General features: G+C 39.9%; 1 protein-coding gene across 1 annotated transcript in view; it reads right to left on the bottom strand.

The window, feature by feature from the left end:
* Positions 1-17954, bottom strand: part of fa2h (fatty acid 2-hydroxylase) — a 49241-nt gene extending 31287 nt beyond the window's left edge. The window contains exon 1 of the mRNA XM_028585396.1: positions 17407-17954. Coding sequence (XP_028441197.1) covers positions 17407-17688 — 282 coding nt within the window. The 5' untranslated portion in view covers positions 17689-17954. The remainder of the gene's footprint in view (positions 1-17406) is intronic.
* Positions 17955-20050: the final 2096 nt, after the last annotated feature.

Here is a 20050-nt window from a genome sequence, read left to right as displayed (position 1 = left end):
GACGTTCGGGGGCACTTTCAAAGCGGTGGGGCCGCGGTGTTTCTATGGTTTTATTAGTACAGTTAATCCCACGGCAAGACAACCAGCAGCACACAACTACTAACTAGCTATAGCCTCTGAGCCTGAAGTGTAGCGTTGACGCTGTCATGCATAATAAATGTTTGGCTAGAAAAACTGGGATCCTTCTCTTCAAGGTGCATGTGGGTTTCTATCATTGCATTTTATTACTGTGTGTTTTATGACTGGTGATAAGGAGGGTTTTGGGACTAAAGGTGGAGGAATTATGAGTCGGGCAAAGGCGAAGTTGGTATTGCCCTCTGGGTACCCACTATGTAAGCAGACTAAGTCACGGTTGGTTTGTGAAGTCGAGATTTTGTGATGAAAGGATGATGACAGTGGCACAAAGGCAGCATTCTGAAGCCAGGCAGTTAACTCTGTCTTTATTTCCCTAAAGTCAAACAATATTTGTGCTAATAAAAAAATAAAATAATCTCACATACTGATACAGATTTTGGCTCAGTAGCAAATTCTAGACCTTGAGGTAATATTCCCCATCTACTTCCCCCCAAAATTGTTTCTGCTACTGTTAGAACTGTTGCTACAAAAACCTGCATTTCTGGTTAATCGGCACTAGTAAGTAACTTATCTCCTTGCTACCTTTATAATAATCGAAACTGCACGTAGACAGAAGCAACATACCTCGATCATACTTGCATTTCAGTAAATAAACTAGAATTACCACCTTGCAGTTGTATGCCTCCACCAACCAGTCAAGTCTGTCCAGACTCACATAATATATGTAGTGAAGATTTTGGAGCAATTCAATAAAATATATTAAGTGTATTTTTGTGCGGCAATATATTTATATTATATGGACATTGATGTATGAGGACTAGTCATCGTCTTAAATTTTGGATATCGTAATATGACACAAGTGTTGTCTTTTCCTGTTTTTAATTTATATTAATTTAATGATTAAATAAGGTAGTGTCTCCAAACTTAACTCAATTATAACTTGCCTCCTGCTAGTTGTACTACAGCACTTTTAAAAAGTAAGTTAAATTAATAAATATTTTTGTTGCACCTCTTTTCGGTGTTGTAATTTGTAGACGTCCCTAAACACTCGTCTTACTGCCTGTAGCAGCAGAGAGCAGAAGCCAGCAGGCAAGTGTTATTTAAATAAACTCCTGGTGTATTTACAAACTTTCCAATTCATCGTTTTATTTGTTATTATTAGTGGGGTAATGTACAAGATACACTCAATGGATCCATTAGCGCCTACACTAAGCTATTAAGCTGATAGCGCTAATTCTCCCAATGTTCGATCCAGGTGAAAAAAGCTTCTGGGGGGTGGTTTGGCTCGAGGTCGTGGTGCAAAGAACCCTAGGGTGTAATTACTCCGAAACATCACTTTAAAGTAAGACTGACTTTTTTTCTAAGAATTCTGAATTTAATTTCATAATTCTGATTTTAATATCAGAATTCTGATTTTATTCTCAGAATTCTGAGATTACATTTTTTTTTTACTTAAAAAAACAACTCAGAAGTTTGAGAAAAAAGTCAGAATTTAGCTTTTGAATCTCAGAATTCTGACTTTAAACTCAGAAGTCAAATAAAATTTTCACACGCGGCCCTAATCCTCTTCCGTACCTGAGATACAGTGTTTTTTTTTTTTTTTTTTTTAAGTACAGAACTGGCAACACCCAGAGCTCAACACCCAGAACATTTAGTGTCACACACCAAATATTTAATATTCATTCACTGCGATATTGTCCTTTCATGATTTTGGGTTCAGGTACTACCAAACGTGTGCAATCAGGAAGTGGACACTGGCTTTATTCAAATTTCTTAAAGCCCATGTTGCAGGGTTTATTTTCTAACGATTTTTTGCAATTTGCTTGTTGGTAATAAACATTTAAACTGTTACCCAACAACATCAAATACAATGGATATCACAAAACGGAATAAAATACGAAAAAGTAGTACTTTTTTACAGCGGTTTCTCCTTTGCCCCACAATGCATTGCATGACGTCACGTTGGGGAGACGACAGGCGAAAGCCCCGTCTCGGTTCACTGTCCCGGTCCCGGTTTCTGCCACTAATCTGGCAAAATATGGCTTTTGGTCTTGACCAAGTCAATGTGTCTTTATGATGTGTATAATAATATTGGGGGGGAAGTGAAAGGCAGTTTGGACGGGGATGTTGTTCGGATTTTCACAAGTTTAAACAGCTAGCTAACGCTACGCCGACGTTTGCTAACGTTAGCGCATAAGTGTTAGCTTAGACTGCTAGTTAAATACCGGTATTACAACTGCCTTCGGAGCTACGTCCACGTTGTCAACACAAGACATGTGGCGTTAGTGCTCCTTTTGTGCCATACTTTTATTGAATGAAATATTAAGCTTCGCTCTTACAAAATAGTAGTTTCGGCGAGCTAACCGCGACAGTATGTTGCCCACAATCAACCTCTGCTGTTAAAAGCAGTCAATCTGCAGTGATGTTTTGAAATGGAGACACATGGATGTGTTAGCTGTCGCGGTTAGCTCGCCGAAGCTGCTGGCTGGCCATGCAACGTTAGCTAATGTCCGCTAGCATACGTACAGGCTAACTATAGCCTGTACGTATGCTTTGTGTATAACTGACAAAAACCATCTCGTAGGAGCGAAGTTTAACGCTTCATTCAATAAAGTTATGGAACAAACGGAGCACTAACGCCACAAGTCTTATGTTGACAACGTGGACGCAGATATAGGAAACTCCGAAGGCAGTTGTAATATTTACCTAGCCGGCTAGACTAACGCTGTTGCGCTAACGTTAGCGAAACATCGTTGTAGCGTTAGCTAGCTAGCTGTCTGAACTTGTGAAAAGCTGAACAGCATCCCCATCCAAGTAATAAATAAACACCAGGCAAATATGTTGTTACTGGAGCTAGTAGGCTACCATACAAACGTGAGATATCTAATCATGATATCAATCATATTTATGTGTTTACAGCCATCGGGGGATTTCACAGGCGGGACTGGCAAGTTAGCACATAGCTAGCATGATGCCTTGTATTTTCTAGATCTAGATAAGTTTACCGGTACTTATCTGAACTAATGACATGATCACTGTCACTAGATATAAATAAAACATTGACTTTCACTTGGTGCTGTTCACTGACAGTAAAAACACATCTTCCTCATCCCAGTCAGTCACCATAGTTTTAGTACTAGGCTGATACACGTCTCCCCAACTTGACGTCATCACCGAATTCCGGGAAAAAAAACACTAATACCAAAAACGACAAAAACCTGACAAAAACTGGCCTTTAACACTATTTGGAGACATTTTTAACAATGATATACATATATTGAGTGCTATATGTACCTATTAATCAACAGTGGTGGTTAACCTGCAACATGGGCTTTAAACTTTGCTGCTTTTGTTTCATGTTAGGCTGGTTCCGAGCACAGTGTGCCAAAATGTCCATGTATCTACAATGCAATGCTTTGACAAAGTATTTTTCTTTTTTTTCTTTGTTCGCAGTGTATTTGACAGATGGACCCACATAAGATAGACATATGACATGATTTACTTAACATGGCCTGCATGGCATGGACTGTGTTAGGAGAGGACAGGAATGTGAAACCTGGATAAAGCTGATAACTGACGTGTGAGTAGTTATCCTGAAAATAACATTGTTGTGTATATCTGTAAAATTATACTAGCACATTGCAACTTTCCAGAAACTGTGTGTGTGTGTGTGTGTGTGTGTGTGTGTGTGTGTGTGTGTGTGTGTGTGTGTGTGTGTGTGTGTGTGTGTGTGTTTCATTGTGAGCAGTTCCCTGGTAGGATGATAGGATGCACGTGGAAAGAGCAGGGTTGAAGTTCAGTGTTCAACACCGTGGAAAGGTCGATAACACGAAAAGGCCATGAGCTCTGCATACTTGTGTGGCACAAATCGATCGGTCACACAGATTACAGCAAATGTAAGAGAAAACAGTATATTTACAAATCCAACAGTAGTGACTAACCAAAGTCTGTTGACCTTTATAAATCTACTTCACACGTTATCAAATCCTTAAAATCATGACTCAATACACACAGGCCTAAAGGCTTCATTATCTCATCTAGTTCATCAGGGAACCAGGGTAAAACTTGTATCCCGTCTCTACACCTGCGGGTTCAGTCGTTTTAAATCTTACTAAAACACTGGCAGCAGTGGTGCCAGACATTAAGATTTACTTCATTCCAGTATCAATTACAGGGTGTAAAAAAAAAAAAAATATCTAAATCAAGTGTAGCACAAGCTTTAAAAAAAATGTGATCACGTTGTGTATTTATTACTCAATCATAAGTTAGTGCCTTGCTCTGCTATACAGATAACAATGACATCAGCAGGACTATCACAAGACCATCTGTAATAGTTCAATGCTCACACTTGCCCAGATGAAGCAGAGATAGTAATACACACCTCAACACATCCACAATACAAAACATCATCTGTTGATGTGGTGGTGGTGCTGCTTGTTTGACTGTAAATGCCTTTCATTCTATCAACATCAGTCATGAATCATGTTGACAGAGGAATCGACACAGCCAGAACTCCTCCAGGGACAAGCACATGCCTGACTTGGGTGTGTGTAGCTAACAAGAACTCTCATCTCCCTCTAACTGAAAGAAGCAGTCAGACCAGAATGACCAGGGCTCAGGATATTCTCTCTCTCTCTCTCTCTCTCTCTCTCTCTCTCTCTCTCTCTCTCTCTCTCTCTCTCTCTCTCTCTCTCTCTCTCTCTCTCTCTCTCTCTCTCTCTCTCTCTCTCTCTCTCTCTCTCTCTCTCTCTCTCTCTCTCTCTCTCTCTCTCTCTCTCTCTCTCTCTCTCTCTCTCTCTCTCTCTCTCTCTCTCTCGAAGGTGTTGTGTTACCATACAGACAGTAATTAGTGAGCTTAGCACCATCTAAACACTGCTGCAACCACCCTCACAATGCTGCTATGTTCTGTATATGTATTTTAAAATGTTAGTTTTATTAATAAAAACTGTCATGAAGATTGACAATTGATTTAAAGGACATACTGTAAAGACATCAATGAAGTCCCAAAGTAATTAATAATGATCAACCTTATTGAACTCTTTGTACAGGAGTACTGGAATTCAACACTAATAAAACAGTTTTTCCAGGTATGGTGGCCAGTTAAAGTTAGATACATAAACAAATACATACATGAAATGTGCGATATTGGAGTGTTGCAGGCAAAAGTAAACAATTAGGAGAGAAACGTGGTGACATCTTTAGAAATCAATCCAAATCACGCTGTGACACATGCTCATGTCCCAAGATTTAGAGATTTGAGACCAAAAACAGCCTGCATCAAAATTCAGATATTTAGAACCAACACAGTCTCACTCCCTACTCGTCAAATGTATGACGCATGGTCAAGGACCCTGGCGTCAAGTTTCAACGAAATAGGGGTACCCTTGACGTTATTTTTCGACGAGGGGGGTCCGTCAGATAGACATTCATGTTATTCCCTCACCGTCGGATATCGACGAAAGAAAAAAACACGCCCCCCGCCCCTTAACTCGAAATCTGTGACAGTTATTGGTATTTTTAGCCCAATAACCGCTGTTTTAATCAACAATATTCACGAGATAGTATCATGGTTTATATGTATTTCTTTTTATGTTATTATTTCGGTATATTTCGGCCAGGGAAGCTGGATTGCTTTTTTGTTGATTTATATTTTTTAAACTATAATGCTACATCTATCAACATTTATTTAGATGTTATCATGGTATTCATTTCTTTACTTTAATAATATTATTTCGGTCTTATTACCGGTGAAATATTACAATATTATAACGTTATTATGGTTCATAACTTACTGGAATAAAACTGAGCAACGTGTTGTTGCTGGTGACACAATAACTGACTGTATATATGTATATTGAAGCGATCCTGGCGTTAAAGACCAGCTGATCGCTGCCCGATTCTTTGAAATGAATGGCCGCATTGCATTGGGGGATAGGCCTATCGGCTTTGAATGCTTCCTGCTCGGATCATATCGTAATGTTCTGTATTAGCCTATACTGTAATATTTCACCGGTAATAAGACCGAAATAATATTATTAAAGTAAAGAAATGAATACCATGATAACATCTAAATAAATGTTGATAGATGTAGCATTATAGTTTAAAAAATATAAATCAACAAAAAAAGCAATCCAGCTTCCCTGGCCGAAATATACCGAAATAATAACATAAAAAGAAATACATATAAACCATGATACTATCTCGTGAATAATCTTGATTAAAACAGCGGTTATTGGGCTAAAAATACCAATAACTGTCACAGATTTCGAGTTAAGGGGCGGGGGGCGTGTTTTTTTCTTTCGCCGATATCCGACGGTGAGGGAATAACATGAATGTCTATCTGACGGACCCCCTCGTCGAAAAATAACGTCAAGGGTACCCCTATTTCGTTGAAACTTGACGCCAGGGTCCTTGACCATGCGTCATACATTTGACGAGTAGGGAGTGAGACTGTGTTGTTAGAACCAAATTCTCACAATGTGACTAGTACATCCATGGCTAAAGTAAAAGCTTTTTGTTTTGCTGCATTAAAAAAAAAAAAAAAAACATGATAATGACATGATGAATGGGACTTTCAAATTTTCTTCTTTGCTTACATCTTACACCATTTATCACACCAAATCAAAACAAGTATAATGTCTTCATCGATATCCTACAACTGAATACGGACTGCAACCAAGAATTTATTAGACCTATCTGATATGCAATGACCATGCAAGATTGCTGGATATTTGCATTTGGGGTGTTAACACGATTCCTCTGGTGAAATGTAATATATTGGTACGTAATATAATATGAAACTGAGAGAGTGGTGATTATGCAAGGGCAGGGCCGGCCGGGAGCAAAAAAGAGCAGCTTGTTCCCCAGGTATGCACAAACACTAGCCGGGTTTCCATTCAATTGTCAAACAAATTTTAAGCGTCCTTTTGAAATGTGGCAAAAAACTGGCTACAGCGTAGTTTCGTCGGACGATGGAACTATAGGCTACGCATGCCTGTAATCAGCCAGAAAACAGAGTAGACGTAAAGGCTGCTGATCAGAAGAAGAAAAAAAAGTTGGTTGGCCATTTAACTGCATCTAACCCATCTCTGAGAGAAACATGGAAAGTGCTCAACGAATTTGATTCAATTTTGCAAGTTTTAATTGTTCTTTCATGTCAGCTAGTAGTGGCCATGTTTCATGCTGTCCACTGCTGACTCCGGGAAGATGCTGACAGCAGATTACAGCCATACGTAGCCTATAATATAGCTCCAACTTCTGACCAAAGCTGAAGCCTACTTTATTTGCTCCAAACTAGTTGGAAACGGGCCTAATTCACATTTCTTTCTTTTTTTACGACATTTCAAAAGTTTGCTCAAGGTTTGCTTGACAATTGAATGGAAACACAAAGGTGTTTCACCATAAGAGCACATGAGCAGAGGCTCATTCTGTTCCCCAATGACAACCGTTATTCTAAAGACCAAAACCAGAATCTGACCAGCAGCCACGATGTATTGCAACCCGGTCTCACGCCAGTTCGTGAAATTGTCACGTTATTTTTATTTACTGATTTGTGTACAGATTACGATTTTCGCGTTTATTTCGTGTACAGCTCACGATTTTCGCCCGTTGCAATTTCACAAAATGATCTGCAGTCTCTGTGGCACGCAACAACGGGGGAATGAAACGCCACACGCCGGCAACAAAAAACGGGACGGCCCGCCACTCGCGGGACACCATCCCCGGACACAGCCCAACATCTGCGGTATCTGTGGCACTCAACAACGGGGGAATGAAATGGCACACGCCAGCCACTACAACGGGACGGTTGTGGTTAGGAAAAAAAGAACGGGGAAAGGAACCGTCACACGCAGGACACGCCAACAACAACGGGACGGTTGTGGTTAGTAAGAGAACAACGGGAAGGAAGTGCAACACACGGGATGCAATCACCGGTCTTCGGGGGGTGAAAGTCCTGTGTTGTTTGACCCATCCACCACCCCGACCAAACTCCCTGCGCGGACATTCGCCTTATCAATAGTACTCACTGCAGTAATCGTTCTGTGATCACGACATATGCTTCCCATTGAAATACACTACTTTAAAATTTGTTATAATCACACGAAAATAATGACATTATCGTGTCCTGTACACAAAACAAAAGATTCAATAACCTGACCATTTGACGAAATGCCATGAGACTGGGCCGTGTATTGTATGCAAAATATTTATGGAAGAAGCACTTGTCCTCTCCACCTTTGGACTGAACTGTCTGTTTCTGCCACACCTTCCAACCGTCCGTTCTTCTGCAACAACACTCCTCTTGAGTGTGTGTTGTGTCCCCCCCCCCCTGGGCTATGGGCCAACCCGTCCCATAAACAAATACTGCACATCCCCACCAAGGCCTGCCTGCTGCAGAGAGCACTTTTCTATCATTATGTAAGGTTGATAACATGGACAGATGCATAATTGGATAAAGAGGTGAGGTGGGTGAACAAATGAAAAGGAAGAATTTTAAAGCCTAATATAGCCTACTACAATCAGTTGTACACAGCCACTCAACCAATTAATTTACACCTACAATGCAGAGTAACTATACATCTTTTACAGGTAACTTAAATCTAAATGTGTCCATAGTATTAATTTTGTACAGAAAAAAATCTTTTTCATTTGGTAAGAGCATTTAGCATCAAAAAGAAATGGGAAACGTGATGGGCAAATGAACACATTTGTTTACCTCTCACAAAATGAGTCGCGTAATGCAGGATATTAGGGGTGGGAATCACCAGAGGCCCCACGATACGATATTAACACGATACTTACAGTACAGGCCAAAAGTTTGGACACACCTTCTCATTCAATGTGTTTCTTTATTTTCAGGATTGTTTTCATTGTAGATTCTCACTGAAGGCATCAAAACTATGAATGAACACATATGGAATTATGTACTTAACAAAAAAGTGTGAAATAACTGAAAACATGTCTTATATTTTAGATTCTTCAAAGTAGCCACCCTTTGCTTTTTTTGATAACTCTGCAAACCCTTGGTGTTATCTCAATGAGCTTCATGAGGTAGTCAACTGAAATGGTTTTCACTTCACAGGTGTGTTTTGTCAGGGTTAATTAGTGGGATTTTTTCCCTTATTAATAAAAAAGCAAAGGGTGGCTACTTTGAAGAATCTAAAATATAAGACATGTTTTTAGTTATTTCACACTTTTTTGTTAAGTACATAATTCCATATGTGTTCATTCATAGTTTTGATGCCTTCAGTGAGAATCTACAATGTAAATAGTCATGAAAATAAAAATAAAACGCATTGAATGAGAAGGTGTGTCCAAACTTTTGGCCTGTACTGTATGTCACGATATGATATTATTATATGATAATATTATATTTATATTATTTTAAACATACTGGGATATTCTGCGAAATATATTCATTACCTTTTTTTCCAACTTCAAATTATGTCCCCAAAAACTTACAAAAACTCTAAAAAAAGAATGTCTCTGGTTTGTTCATCTCACATCAATTTTCCATCTAGTGGACTGAAAAAGCAATTGATCTTATTATTCTAGTACCCAAAGGTTAAATTCTCATGTGCAATTTATATAATAAAAGATTGATACTTGGCGTCCATGTATCGATACAGTATTGCCACAGAAAATATTGCTATACTATGCTGCATTGATTTTCCCCCCCACCCCTACAGGATATATATAATTTAAATCATAATATTTTAGAAAAGTTAAGTGGAAATTCAGTTCCAGTGTTATTCCCCTTTGTCCTTTTCTTTATGTCCACTGGCAAACATTAGCAGGGCCTCATACGTCTCCAGCCAATCAGATCCCCCATGGGATCACAAAAGAACAATGAGAATGAAAAATACCATCGGAAAAAAATGATTTATGGTTAAAAAAAGTTACAACCAATGAGAGAAAAGGGTAATGGCAGGCTTAAGTTATCTTTCCCATGAGTCCTTTGCCCAAATCAATTGCACCTATAATGCATATGTTCATCTCCATCCCTTCTGACCATCAATCCACTTTCCCCCTTCCTCGCTCTCTCTCTTTTCCAGGTGTTACCATAGCGATGAGGGGAGTCACCTGAGGCCTGCACCTGAGCGCTAATTGCCGTGTCAGCAGTCCCTATGGTAGAAAAGGTAAACAAGGCGCCGGGTAATGTATCACCATGGTAATAAACTCCGACCAGCTCTTAAGACATGTAAAAGAACAGCTTGTTGGGGGAAAAACTGATGACATGGGCACTACTGTAGTGTCGAGTAGATGTCGAAGTAGTTGGCATATTGCTATCTGGAGGCAGCGGGAAGTGATCGCGCCCTTGACCAACAGAAACCTGGTCTAAAGTCAACTTAATGTTCACATTGTCTGAAGTCTCTCCCCAACCCCTGTCAATCTCTCCTCCTCTTCCTCTGCCAACCCTCTGATGAAAGACAATCACATCTTTGAGCAGAAAAAGATCCATGCAGATGAAAGTCTGCATTCCTGGGCTCCGCCAGCCTCATCTGGTTGCTCTCCGGCATTCCATCCACAAAACTTAACACCTACCATCACGACCTTGATGCTCAACTCTGGACTATAACCTCCTAGTTTCTACCTTAATATTATTCTCTATATATTTCTCTATCTCTGTCCTATTCTCTATCCGTGCAGGGCTTCATTTTTCTTTTTTTTTTTTTTTTTACCTCTATTCAATTCAACTCACTTCCAGTGTCATTCTGATCCCAACACTGCCAATCAACTCACACACACACACACACACACACACACCTCACTACAACAGAGACTCCATTGCTGTAATTTTCCATCGGATTTGTATTGATGAAGTTTGAGTTTCTTTAGGGTTTTTTTTTTGAGACAGGACTTTCGCAGTTCTTCTTCTAGTTTTATTGGTTCTTCGGTCGTGTTTGAGTGCTCTCAGCAGCCGGTGGCTGTACTCTGCCCAATTTGTTTACTGTATGAGGTAAAAGTACATGCATTTTACCCAAAAATATGGGTCAACCTCCCACAAATTGCAACAAAAACAAACTAAATGGATAATGTGTACTTAAAATGTTCTAAATGACAGGGCGAAAAAAGTGCTTTGGAACGGATTACTGACTTTCATGCTTCTTCTGATTTTAGTATGGTTTCTGTAAACAAATGCCTATTTTACGTCAATACCTCGTCTGGGCTCCATCTTTTTTGCAGCCTATGAGCTGGGTTGTGACAAATGGGGACTCGTCCATTTCAGTTGTTTTGTTGGTAAGTTTGTTTGTGCCTTAGGCCTAGTCCACACGGACACAGGTATTTTTATAACCGGAGTTTTTTCTCCTCCGTTTAAAAAAAAAAAAACCCGTCCACACATGCTTGGTTTAAAATAAATCTCCGTCCACATGAAAACGCAAAAACACGCTGTCAAGCCATTGCAAAGAATCGTCAACAAACATCAACAAAGCAGTTAGCGGCGCACAATATGACATCAAACACAGCGGATAACGGCGCACACTCTGACGTTGCAAGGCAAAAAACCCGGTTATACTGTCCACACGTCAACACTGTAACCGGCGTTTCTGAAAATGCTCACCCTGGCCGAAGTTTTCAAAAATGTTCGGTTACAGTGCCCTGAAACTGCGTTTTCGTGTGGACGGAAGGCCGAACCGCGTAAAAAAAGTCACGGTTATAAAAATACCCGTGTCCGTGTGGACTAGGCCTTAGGTAGCAGCAGGCACACGGTTGATTGCACATGCTGATCAGGTGAGTCCAGCTGCATGCTGTGTTCTCGCTGAGTACTCTACTTTAGTCTCTGCTTTTGATCTGGTATCTGGTTTGTTTAAGAGACATTTGATGAGTGTAGTAAGTAGGCTGTTTGGGTTGCAGTTGTACGGTTTTAACAAGTTGCTGATTTGTTCTTAGGGATGCCTTTTTGTGTCGCCAAGTAGTGTTTGCTGGTGATTTTGTGGCACGGAGTCGAGTGGTTCTGCAGGCTGGTAAATTGCTGCTGTTTTGTCCCTTATAGGCTTAAGCGCGAATTCCCTTTGGAGATTGTTGGAAGGGGGGGAATTGCAGCGTGATAGGGACCGTGGCTAGAGAGTTGTATAAATTAATCCCCCTTGTTTCCATAAGTCATGGCTACTGTGGAAGACTTTTAGAGAGCTCTGTCAAAGGAGTTTAAGAGGTGAGTAACTGGGGGCTACATATCAGTGAGTTGTTTACCTTTTGAATGTTGCAGCTTAAAGTAGCAGTTTTGGTAGAAGGTGGGGAGATTGCTTAAGCTAAATGGCATCTTTGAAGAACATATGTTAAACATTTTAAAGTCTTAGGTTGGCTCAGGTAGTGTTCTTCTGGTCTATATAGACCACAATCCAATAACATTTTTTTTTACTTTTTGTATGGCCCAAACCACAGGTTCCAAGTTTCTTCAGTTTTTTAGTAGAATAGGCTACTTTATTTTTATTCGTCACATATAAATCGTACAGTACAATGTAGTGAAATTAAATCCCTGAATTTAAACCATCCAAAGCATTAGGAGCAGTGGACAGCCACATGTCACATTCTGTTGAGCTCTTCCATACTATCTCCGTTGTTCATTCATTCATTCACACACTCACTCATTTGTGATTAGACTCATTTAACAATGTGTGTATTATCCTCCCAAGTTCATGACTACAGAGCTACATTCGCCTGTACATTCAGCATAAACACGACCTCTGCCTCTTTACCCCATTGAATTTGTTTAAATTTCCAGTCCATGCATAGTAAGACACAGCGAGACAAACCAACCAAGTTAAACAAAATTGAAAGAATATGTCAAAGATTGTTGAGCAGTCTATTTCCACATTCTGTCCAGGGTACCAATTCCTTCAAGACAAAGCAACAGAAGCAGAGCACGCAAAGGTGCCCCCGTGATTGACACTGTTTAACGGGAAAAGCAGGTCTGTCTTTACTCAGCCTGCAATTTAAAATGCACACAATTATGCAACGTACCAATACACCGGTGCTCAGACTTACTCGGGATCGCTGCAACACAAATTTATATTTTGGGCTCCATCTTGCCAAAACAACTAATAGGGATCAGTTACTGTACTGAGTAACTGATCTGAGGATCCCAATTCCTTCAAGACAAAGCAACAGAAGCAGAGCCAACAAAAGGTGCACCTGTGATTGACACACTGATCTTTACTCCGTCTTAACCCATCCAAAGCTTTAGGAGCAGTGGACAGCCACATGTACGGTGGCATCTCTAGTTCTCAGTTTTGCCAGTCAGGATGTACCAAAGTCTTCCAGAGTCTCCCAGTGACCTTGCTGTCCCAGGGACAGGCAGCCCAGCGAGAATAAGCTCTGCTCGTGGCCTGGGAGGAGCAGCTGCTGTCCGGCATGGAGCCTCCCGCCGGAGTCTTAACTACAGGTCGAAGGTGGCAGCGAAGCCGGATCTGGGTGTGTCCGCAGTGGGCTGCGCTGCTTATTCATATAGTGGCATAAGTATTGAATTGAGCTAGTTAAATAACCGGTTAAAAACTCCTTGAGTCGCATTTAAAAGCAGTGCACTTCCGTGTTTTGGTAGAGCTGGGTTTTACACCTGATGCAAACCCTACCAGAGTACGTATGAACTGTTCTTAAGACCACCTTTTCAAGTTGACTTTGGCACAAATCAACCAACTGTGTCCAGGTAAGGTACGCAATGTTCACACTAATCAAACGCACTGGATTTGGATCCGGTCCCAAGTCCGTGATGTGAAAGCCCCCTTACTGTAATATGTTCCATTATACTTCTATATGTTTAGGGTTTCCCTTATGGGTTTTTAAGGCTGTGACTATAATGCAGTACGATTAGGGCTGCACAATGAATTAAATATTAACTGAACATGATTGACTGCGATATTTACATTTAAAATGCATTGTCCGCTAATAGAAACTGCCGCTGCATATCAAATCAAGCCAGGGTTTCCGCCAGTGTATTGACCACTGGGCCATCATTTATTCCCTGACGAAGATGTATTAATTAGGAGGAATGTAGCACAATAAGAAAGTGAAATTATTTCTCTGTTGATTAAATTTTGGGTAAAACTTTTACAATTTTATTTATTTGGTATTTGGCTTTAAGGAGATACACTGAATTCAGGTGAAGAAGAAGAATATTTTAAGTCGTTATGATAATGCAAAGATGTGTATATTAGCAGGAATTTGGCACAACATGGATGTGAAAGCAGTGCTCTGTTTATTTAATTGTGAAAGGGCAATACAAATATTTTGCCCATAAAAATCAATGAATAAACTTAATTAATAAGTGTGATCTCAATATTGATCAAAATAATCATGATAATCATTTTAATAATCGTGCAGCCCTAAGTACAATGAGAATACAGAAAAAGATTCAAACAGCACTTCAAAAAGACATTAAACATTTTCAATCAATTGTTGAGCATTGGTGGAAAGATGTGCAATGTCTCTTGACGGATGAATTTGGTATTTTGAAATTAAGATATTCAGTTTAGGAAATCAGGCAAATCTGAGGCTGGAAACAAATTTTAAAACAGGGATTTAATGGACACAATACTATTTCCCCATTTAATCAGTTTAATTCTGTTCATACTATGAGCAACTTCAAAGAGAATGTTATACAAGTCTTATAATGTCTACCCAGCTAAATAACATTTGTCAATAGTCTCTTCAACACGTTGTCATGTAGCAGAGTGCAAGAGCGGTGTCCTGTGCTGGCTGCATCCTCTTACAACCCTTTGGGAGACAGGGCTTCCCTTAAATAATGAGACAAAGGTGCTTTATCATTATAGACTCTGGCACCTGCTGCCTCCAGAAACCCACTTCAGACTTTGCTTGCTTAAATAGGAACTGAATAAAGTTTTTTGCATGTATTGTCCATTTAAAAGTGATTTGTTGTGGCAATTCACAGCAATGTCTAGGGCTGAGAATCAATACTTGTTTGGTGTTGGGCTGCTGATCAAACAAAATGAGACATTTGAAGACTCAACTAAAGCTCAAATTGAAACCAGTTGTTTCACTAATTTCTGACATTTTATACCCTAAATGATTAATTGACCAATCAAGACTGTATCAATGACACATTAGGGCTGGGTGATTTCCCGAATCACAAAGTCCCAATTTGATATCGATGGGGATATTTCAGTTACAAAACAATTTTGCTTGGATATGAAAGAGATTCTCAGAGAAATGATGCTGTGAATTGTACAAGGAACCCTATAACTTGTAGCATTAATTCAAATATGAATGTATACATTAAGAATTGACCCCAAAGCAGTAACATGAATGTATTTTCTTATTTAACATGAACACACTATAAAACAATAAAGTGTAACTCTACAGACTCTATAGAATATTTAGTGACCAGAAAAAAATATATACGAGTGCTTTCTTTAGTGCAGAGGGTGTGGTGCAGAGGCGGGAGCCTGTACATCTCAAAAATGGCCATGCCAATTTCTCTTACCAAAATGTAGCCTAACTTTTTTTAGTGTTATTTAGCCTTACAAGCTGGTATGACAAGGTTGGTACCAATGGATGCCTCAGGTCGTCTAGTTTCATATGATACCAATATATTCACTCTAGCTTTGAAGACAGTACTGTTGGCCGAGATCAAACCTTACCACAAAAGACAAAGCTGCAATATTTCTAAAGTATTTAACATGATGATATTACCTCTGTAATTGGCCTGCTGGATGCTCTCCAAGCACAATTAATCCCCCTTTAAAGTCACACTGTGTGACTGAAGGTTGATACATCCTCTTCTTGCACTCACGCTGCTTGGTGGTAAAGCCATTAGGCTAATCATTGAAGAACTAAATGTGGGGTTGGTTTAACATTTGCAGTTTTTTATTTAATTTATTTAACCTTTATGTAACCAGAAATTCCGTTGAGAATAAAATATATCAAGGGAGAACAACAGGCCAACATGGAGTGACTAGAGAAAGAGAAGAGAAAGTGAGCACTATTTGTTGACCAGCCATACCTTCAGGACAAGTTATGTAGGGTCGATATTTCATTAACAACTGGAATGTCCGGTGACTCAGCAGAAATCCGTCTCATGACCCCCATTGTCACATTTCTGAGTCTTTCAGCAGTCTCATAGAGTGACGTTAGGATTTGGAAATGGCAATTTGTTCAACATATTTTTACCTCGAGGTTCTCTCCATAGACCCTGAGTCCATTTACACTGAGTTGGACTTGTGCAAATCACTGAACTCATGCCCAAGTTGAAGTTAAAATAAAAAATTTGTGATTATCCTTTGCCTTTGGAGTGATGGGTCTATAGAAGCGAAGTCAGAAAAACCACTAATGTCTTAACATCTGTTTTATAGTTGTGACTTATCAGTGAATGAAGCATGAAGCTCTAAAAAAGGATAAAGAAAAAGAAGAAAATTCCTTTTGTTACTGCAATTGTGTAAACTTTGCCTACCAAGATGCAACCAAGTGGCAAGTCAAGAACACAAACTGACACACATGAGAGTGGGCAAGCCATGTAAATGTCAACTCTGTCGGCAAGAGATTTATGCAAACTGTCTCATTTCTCCCTCCTCACACACAGAGAAGCACACAGGGATAGAGAGAGCTCAATTGGGTGTGGATTCATCAAACAACAAGTAATGGGACGTTTCTGGTTTCACTCAAATTTGCTAGGTTTGTTGTTCCTTCTATCCTAACTGGGACAAGACAAACCAGTTTCCTAACTGGGACAAGACAAACAAGTCTCACACACACACACACACACACACACACACACACACACACACACACACACACACACACACAAGAATAATTTATTAACACCACTGACGCCCCCAACCAATCCTACCCCAACCCCACAGGTCTACCATGTCACCTACACGCCCCTCCCAGATCATCAACTCATGAATTCCTCCACTACAATCAATAGTAGGAGCAGGAAGAGGAGATGAGAGAGTTCTTTCTATATCGGCCACAAAGAAACGCCCAGTAAAGTCAAGTGAGAGACAATTACACCTGTAACTCACAGGCTCCTCTGAGCTATTATCCTTCAGGTCCACAGCCTTGCCTAGAGGCCATTGTTTTAATACCTCTGGAGCCTGATGGAAAGGAAAGCTATTTAAGTGAAAGTAAGATTCCAAAAATCATAACATTTCTACCAAGATAATGTTTTACTATGTGTAATTTATTTTAATAACTAAGACCCCTGTCAGTTTACAACACTCAGCAAAGACATAGCCTACGACCCTTCAGTGGAGACTATGCCTATAGCAACAGTTTTTTCTTCTCCGGTATCCTTCTCTGGTCTTGTTTGTATGCTCTGAGATCAGTGATGTCAGCCTAGATGGTTAGGTGTGGGTCCGTTATCCCTGACTCTACCTGTGCTTCGTCGGCGCCGCTGTCTCTGTCCAGCTCCCCGATGTAGTACTGCTCCATCCAGCGCCGGGCGTTCTCCGAGTGCCGGTGTGGGGGTCCTTCCATCTCCCGGCTCACGTCCTTGCCTGACCGTCGAAGTATCAGCGCCTCCCCGCCGGGGTGCATCCGCAAGAAAGAGGTCACATCGTACACCCTGGTCCCCAGCAGTACCCAACAGGAGTCCTTGGTGCAGTGGCGGGCCACCTCCCTCTCCATGAATAACCGGGGGGACATGGACGCAGACATACTGACAGTGGAGATGCAGAGCGTCCACCTGAACCGAAAAAAAAACTGAACACAGGGAGGAGAGCAGAGAGACCTGCTCGCAGGGCCGTCGACCTGACTACCGGACTGAAAGTAAAACTTCGCCGTTGACACCCAGGGGCACCGAAACTCTTAACTATTAACGAGAGGACAGCGATGAGAGGCGGGGTCTGTGCGGCGTTCAAACACTCGGGAAAGATCGTAGATGCAACTTGTTAACAGTCACAGCTGCTTGACAGGTGTTTCAAAACTTGAAACGTCTGAATAATGTTCCTCCCTGGGGGCTGTTCTTGTTTTATAAACAAAGGTTTACTAACTCCTAATATTATCCCCCTAAAATCTGAGAAAAGACGAATTTTATGTAAGACAATCATAGGTACCCGATTCCTATGTTGTCTTCCATGAATGCAGCATTAAAACCAGACGCACCTGCTCTGAAAACACTCTCGGGTCAACACACTCCTCAAGTCTGCTGTGTAGAGAAGCAAAATTATAGTTATTATTTAATTTATTTACATTCAATAAACAATTAACATCTCCCAACGTGAATTACTCAATTTACCCTTGACGTCAAATCATCTGAGGCATTTAAAATATAGCCTTAAACCAGATAGGCCTACATCTAAATAACGGTAAATCTAATTTGCACTTACCTAAACCTGACATTAGTAGCCTATAGCAGTTTCTCAACCCTTATTATTATTATTTGTATTGTTATTTGTCAATAGCCTAATAATAATAAAATAAAATTTAATAAAAGCCTAATTATAACAGAAATCTGTGTGCGCTCTGCACTTTGGCCACTTGATGGATTCGTGTATTATCTTTAAAACTAAAATGTTCATTTACATTTAGCCTAATTAGTGACATTTTGAAGATGTTGGACAAAATGTCAGCCTATACGCCTAGTTGGGTCTCCCACGCATCTCTCTCAGCTTAAATCTTCACCAGCCAGATGAGCTCAGCTGGTGCCTTTACGTGGCATCGAAAATAATCCTTTCCACAGGTGAGCCCTAAATGAAGCCCAATTAAATGGTAGCTAAAGAAATTAGCCTACTAATAATAATGTGCGATATTTCTATATTAGCCTACACAAGCTTGCGAGGTGGGGTGTTTAGGGGACAGCGTGGGAGATTTGTCAGGGGCTTAATAGGCTATTATAATTACAGATATTTAGTTAAATTAGCCTAACCTAAATGAGATATTAAATACGAAAGACCTGACGTATAAAACAGTGCTGTTGGAAGGCCTGCCAACAAAATGCAATTGTTGCCGATGAAATGCACGCTTTACTGCGCAACGAGGGACATTTAGGACTTCATTTGACAAATTCGGGGAATATGGGCCTCCTGAAGGCAGCGTGAGACTTGTCCACTGGCGCCATCCGGCGTGTTTTGGTAAATATGCTGTCAAAACCACAACGGGATGTGAATTTCAAGTGAGCTAATTAGGCACCGTTAAATTCATCATCCACGACTAGACATAGCGTTAAACAAATGGCTTCAAACAGGCTAACCGTATTTTTTTCTGGAGTGAGACAACCAGTGTTAGTGCTAGTGTTTAGTTGACAATTTGGTGGGAGGTTTCCAGAATGGCAGAAAAACCAAGCCTGTGTAAAGTCTGATTGGCCTGTATGATAAAGCTAATTGTCCTAGAAACTGGTCCTGTCAACCAATGGCAGACATAAACATTGTTTAGCATTGTATCACTTATGGCAAACAGTTTTAACATTTAATAAAACCACATTCCCATCTGTAATTTTAGATATCCATAATAACATTTCTACTGGATAAAATTACATTCTCACTAGCTAGAATGGTAATTAAAGAACTCCACAATAACATTTTTACTATTAAATAGCTAGACTGGATATTTATTGCAGATATACATAATTCAACTCTTCCTAGTCAAAAAGAATAATTCAGAGATCCACAACGTCATTCTTCCTATCCAGAATGAACATTCCAGATATCTGCAATAGAATTATTACTAGGAAGAACTCCCATTTCAGATATCTACAATACAATTGTTGCTGGTTACTGCTCTAATTTCAGATATCCAAAATGAAACAAACAGATATCTATATTGTAATTTTGACTATTCAAAATACAATCGGACTAGTAAAAATGTAATTACAGATATCAACAATTCGTATTATGGCTAGTAAAAATGCAATTTCAGATATTTACAATTAGAATTATGACTAGAAACAATACAATTGCAAATAACCACAAATCTATTGTGAATATCTGCTGTAGATAGGATGCCATTTTAACATAAAAATGGTTCATTGAGTATCCACAATTATATTTTAGATATCCATAGTAGCATTTCTACTCATTAA

This window comes from Perca flavescens, chromosome 8 (assembly GCF_004354835.1).
Source record: "Perca flavescens isolate YP-PL-M2 chromosome 8, PFLA_1.0, whole genome shotgun sequence".
NCBI lineage: Eukaryota > Metazoa > Chordata > Actinopteri > Perciformes > Percidae > Perca > Perca flavescens.
This window is presented reverse-complemented; position numbering and strand designations above follow the sequence as displayed.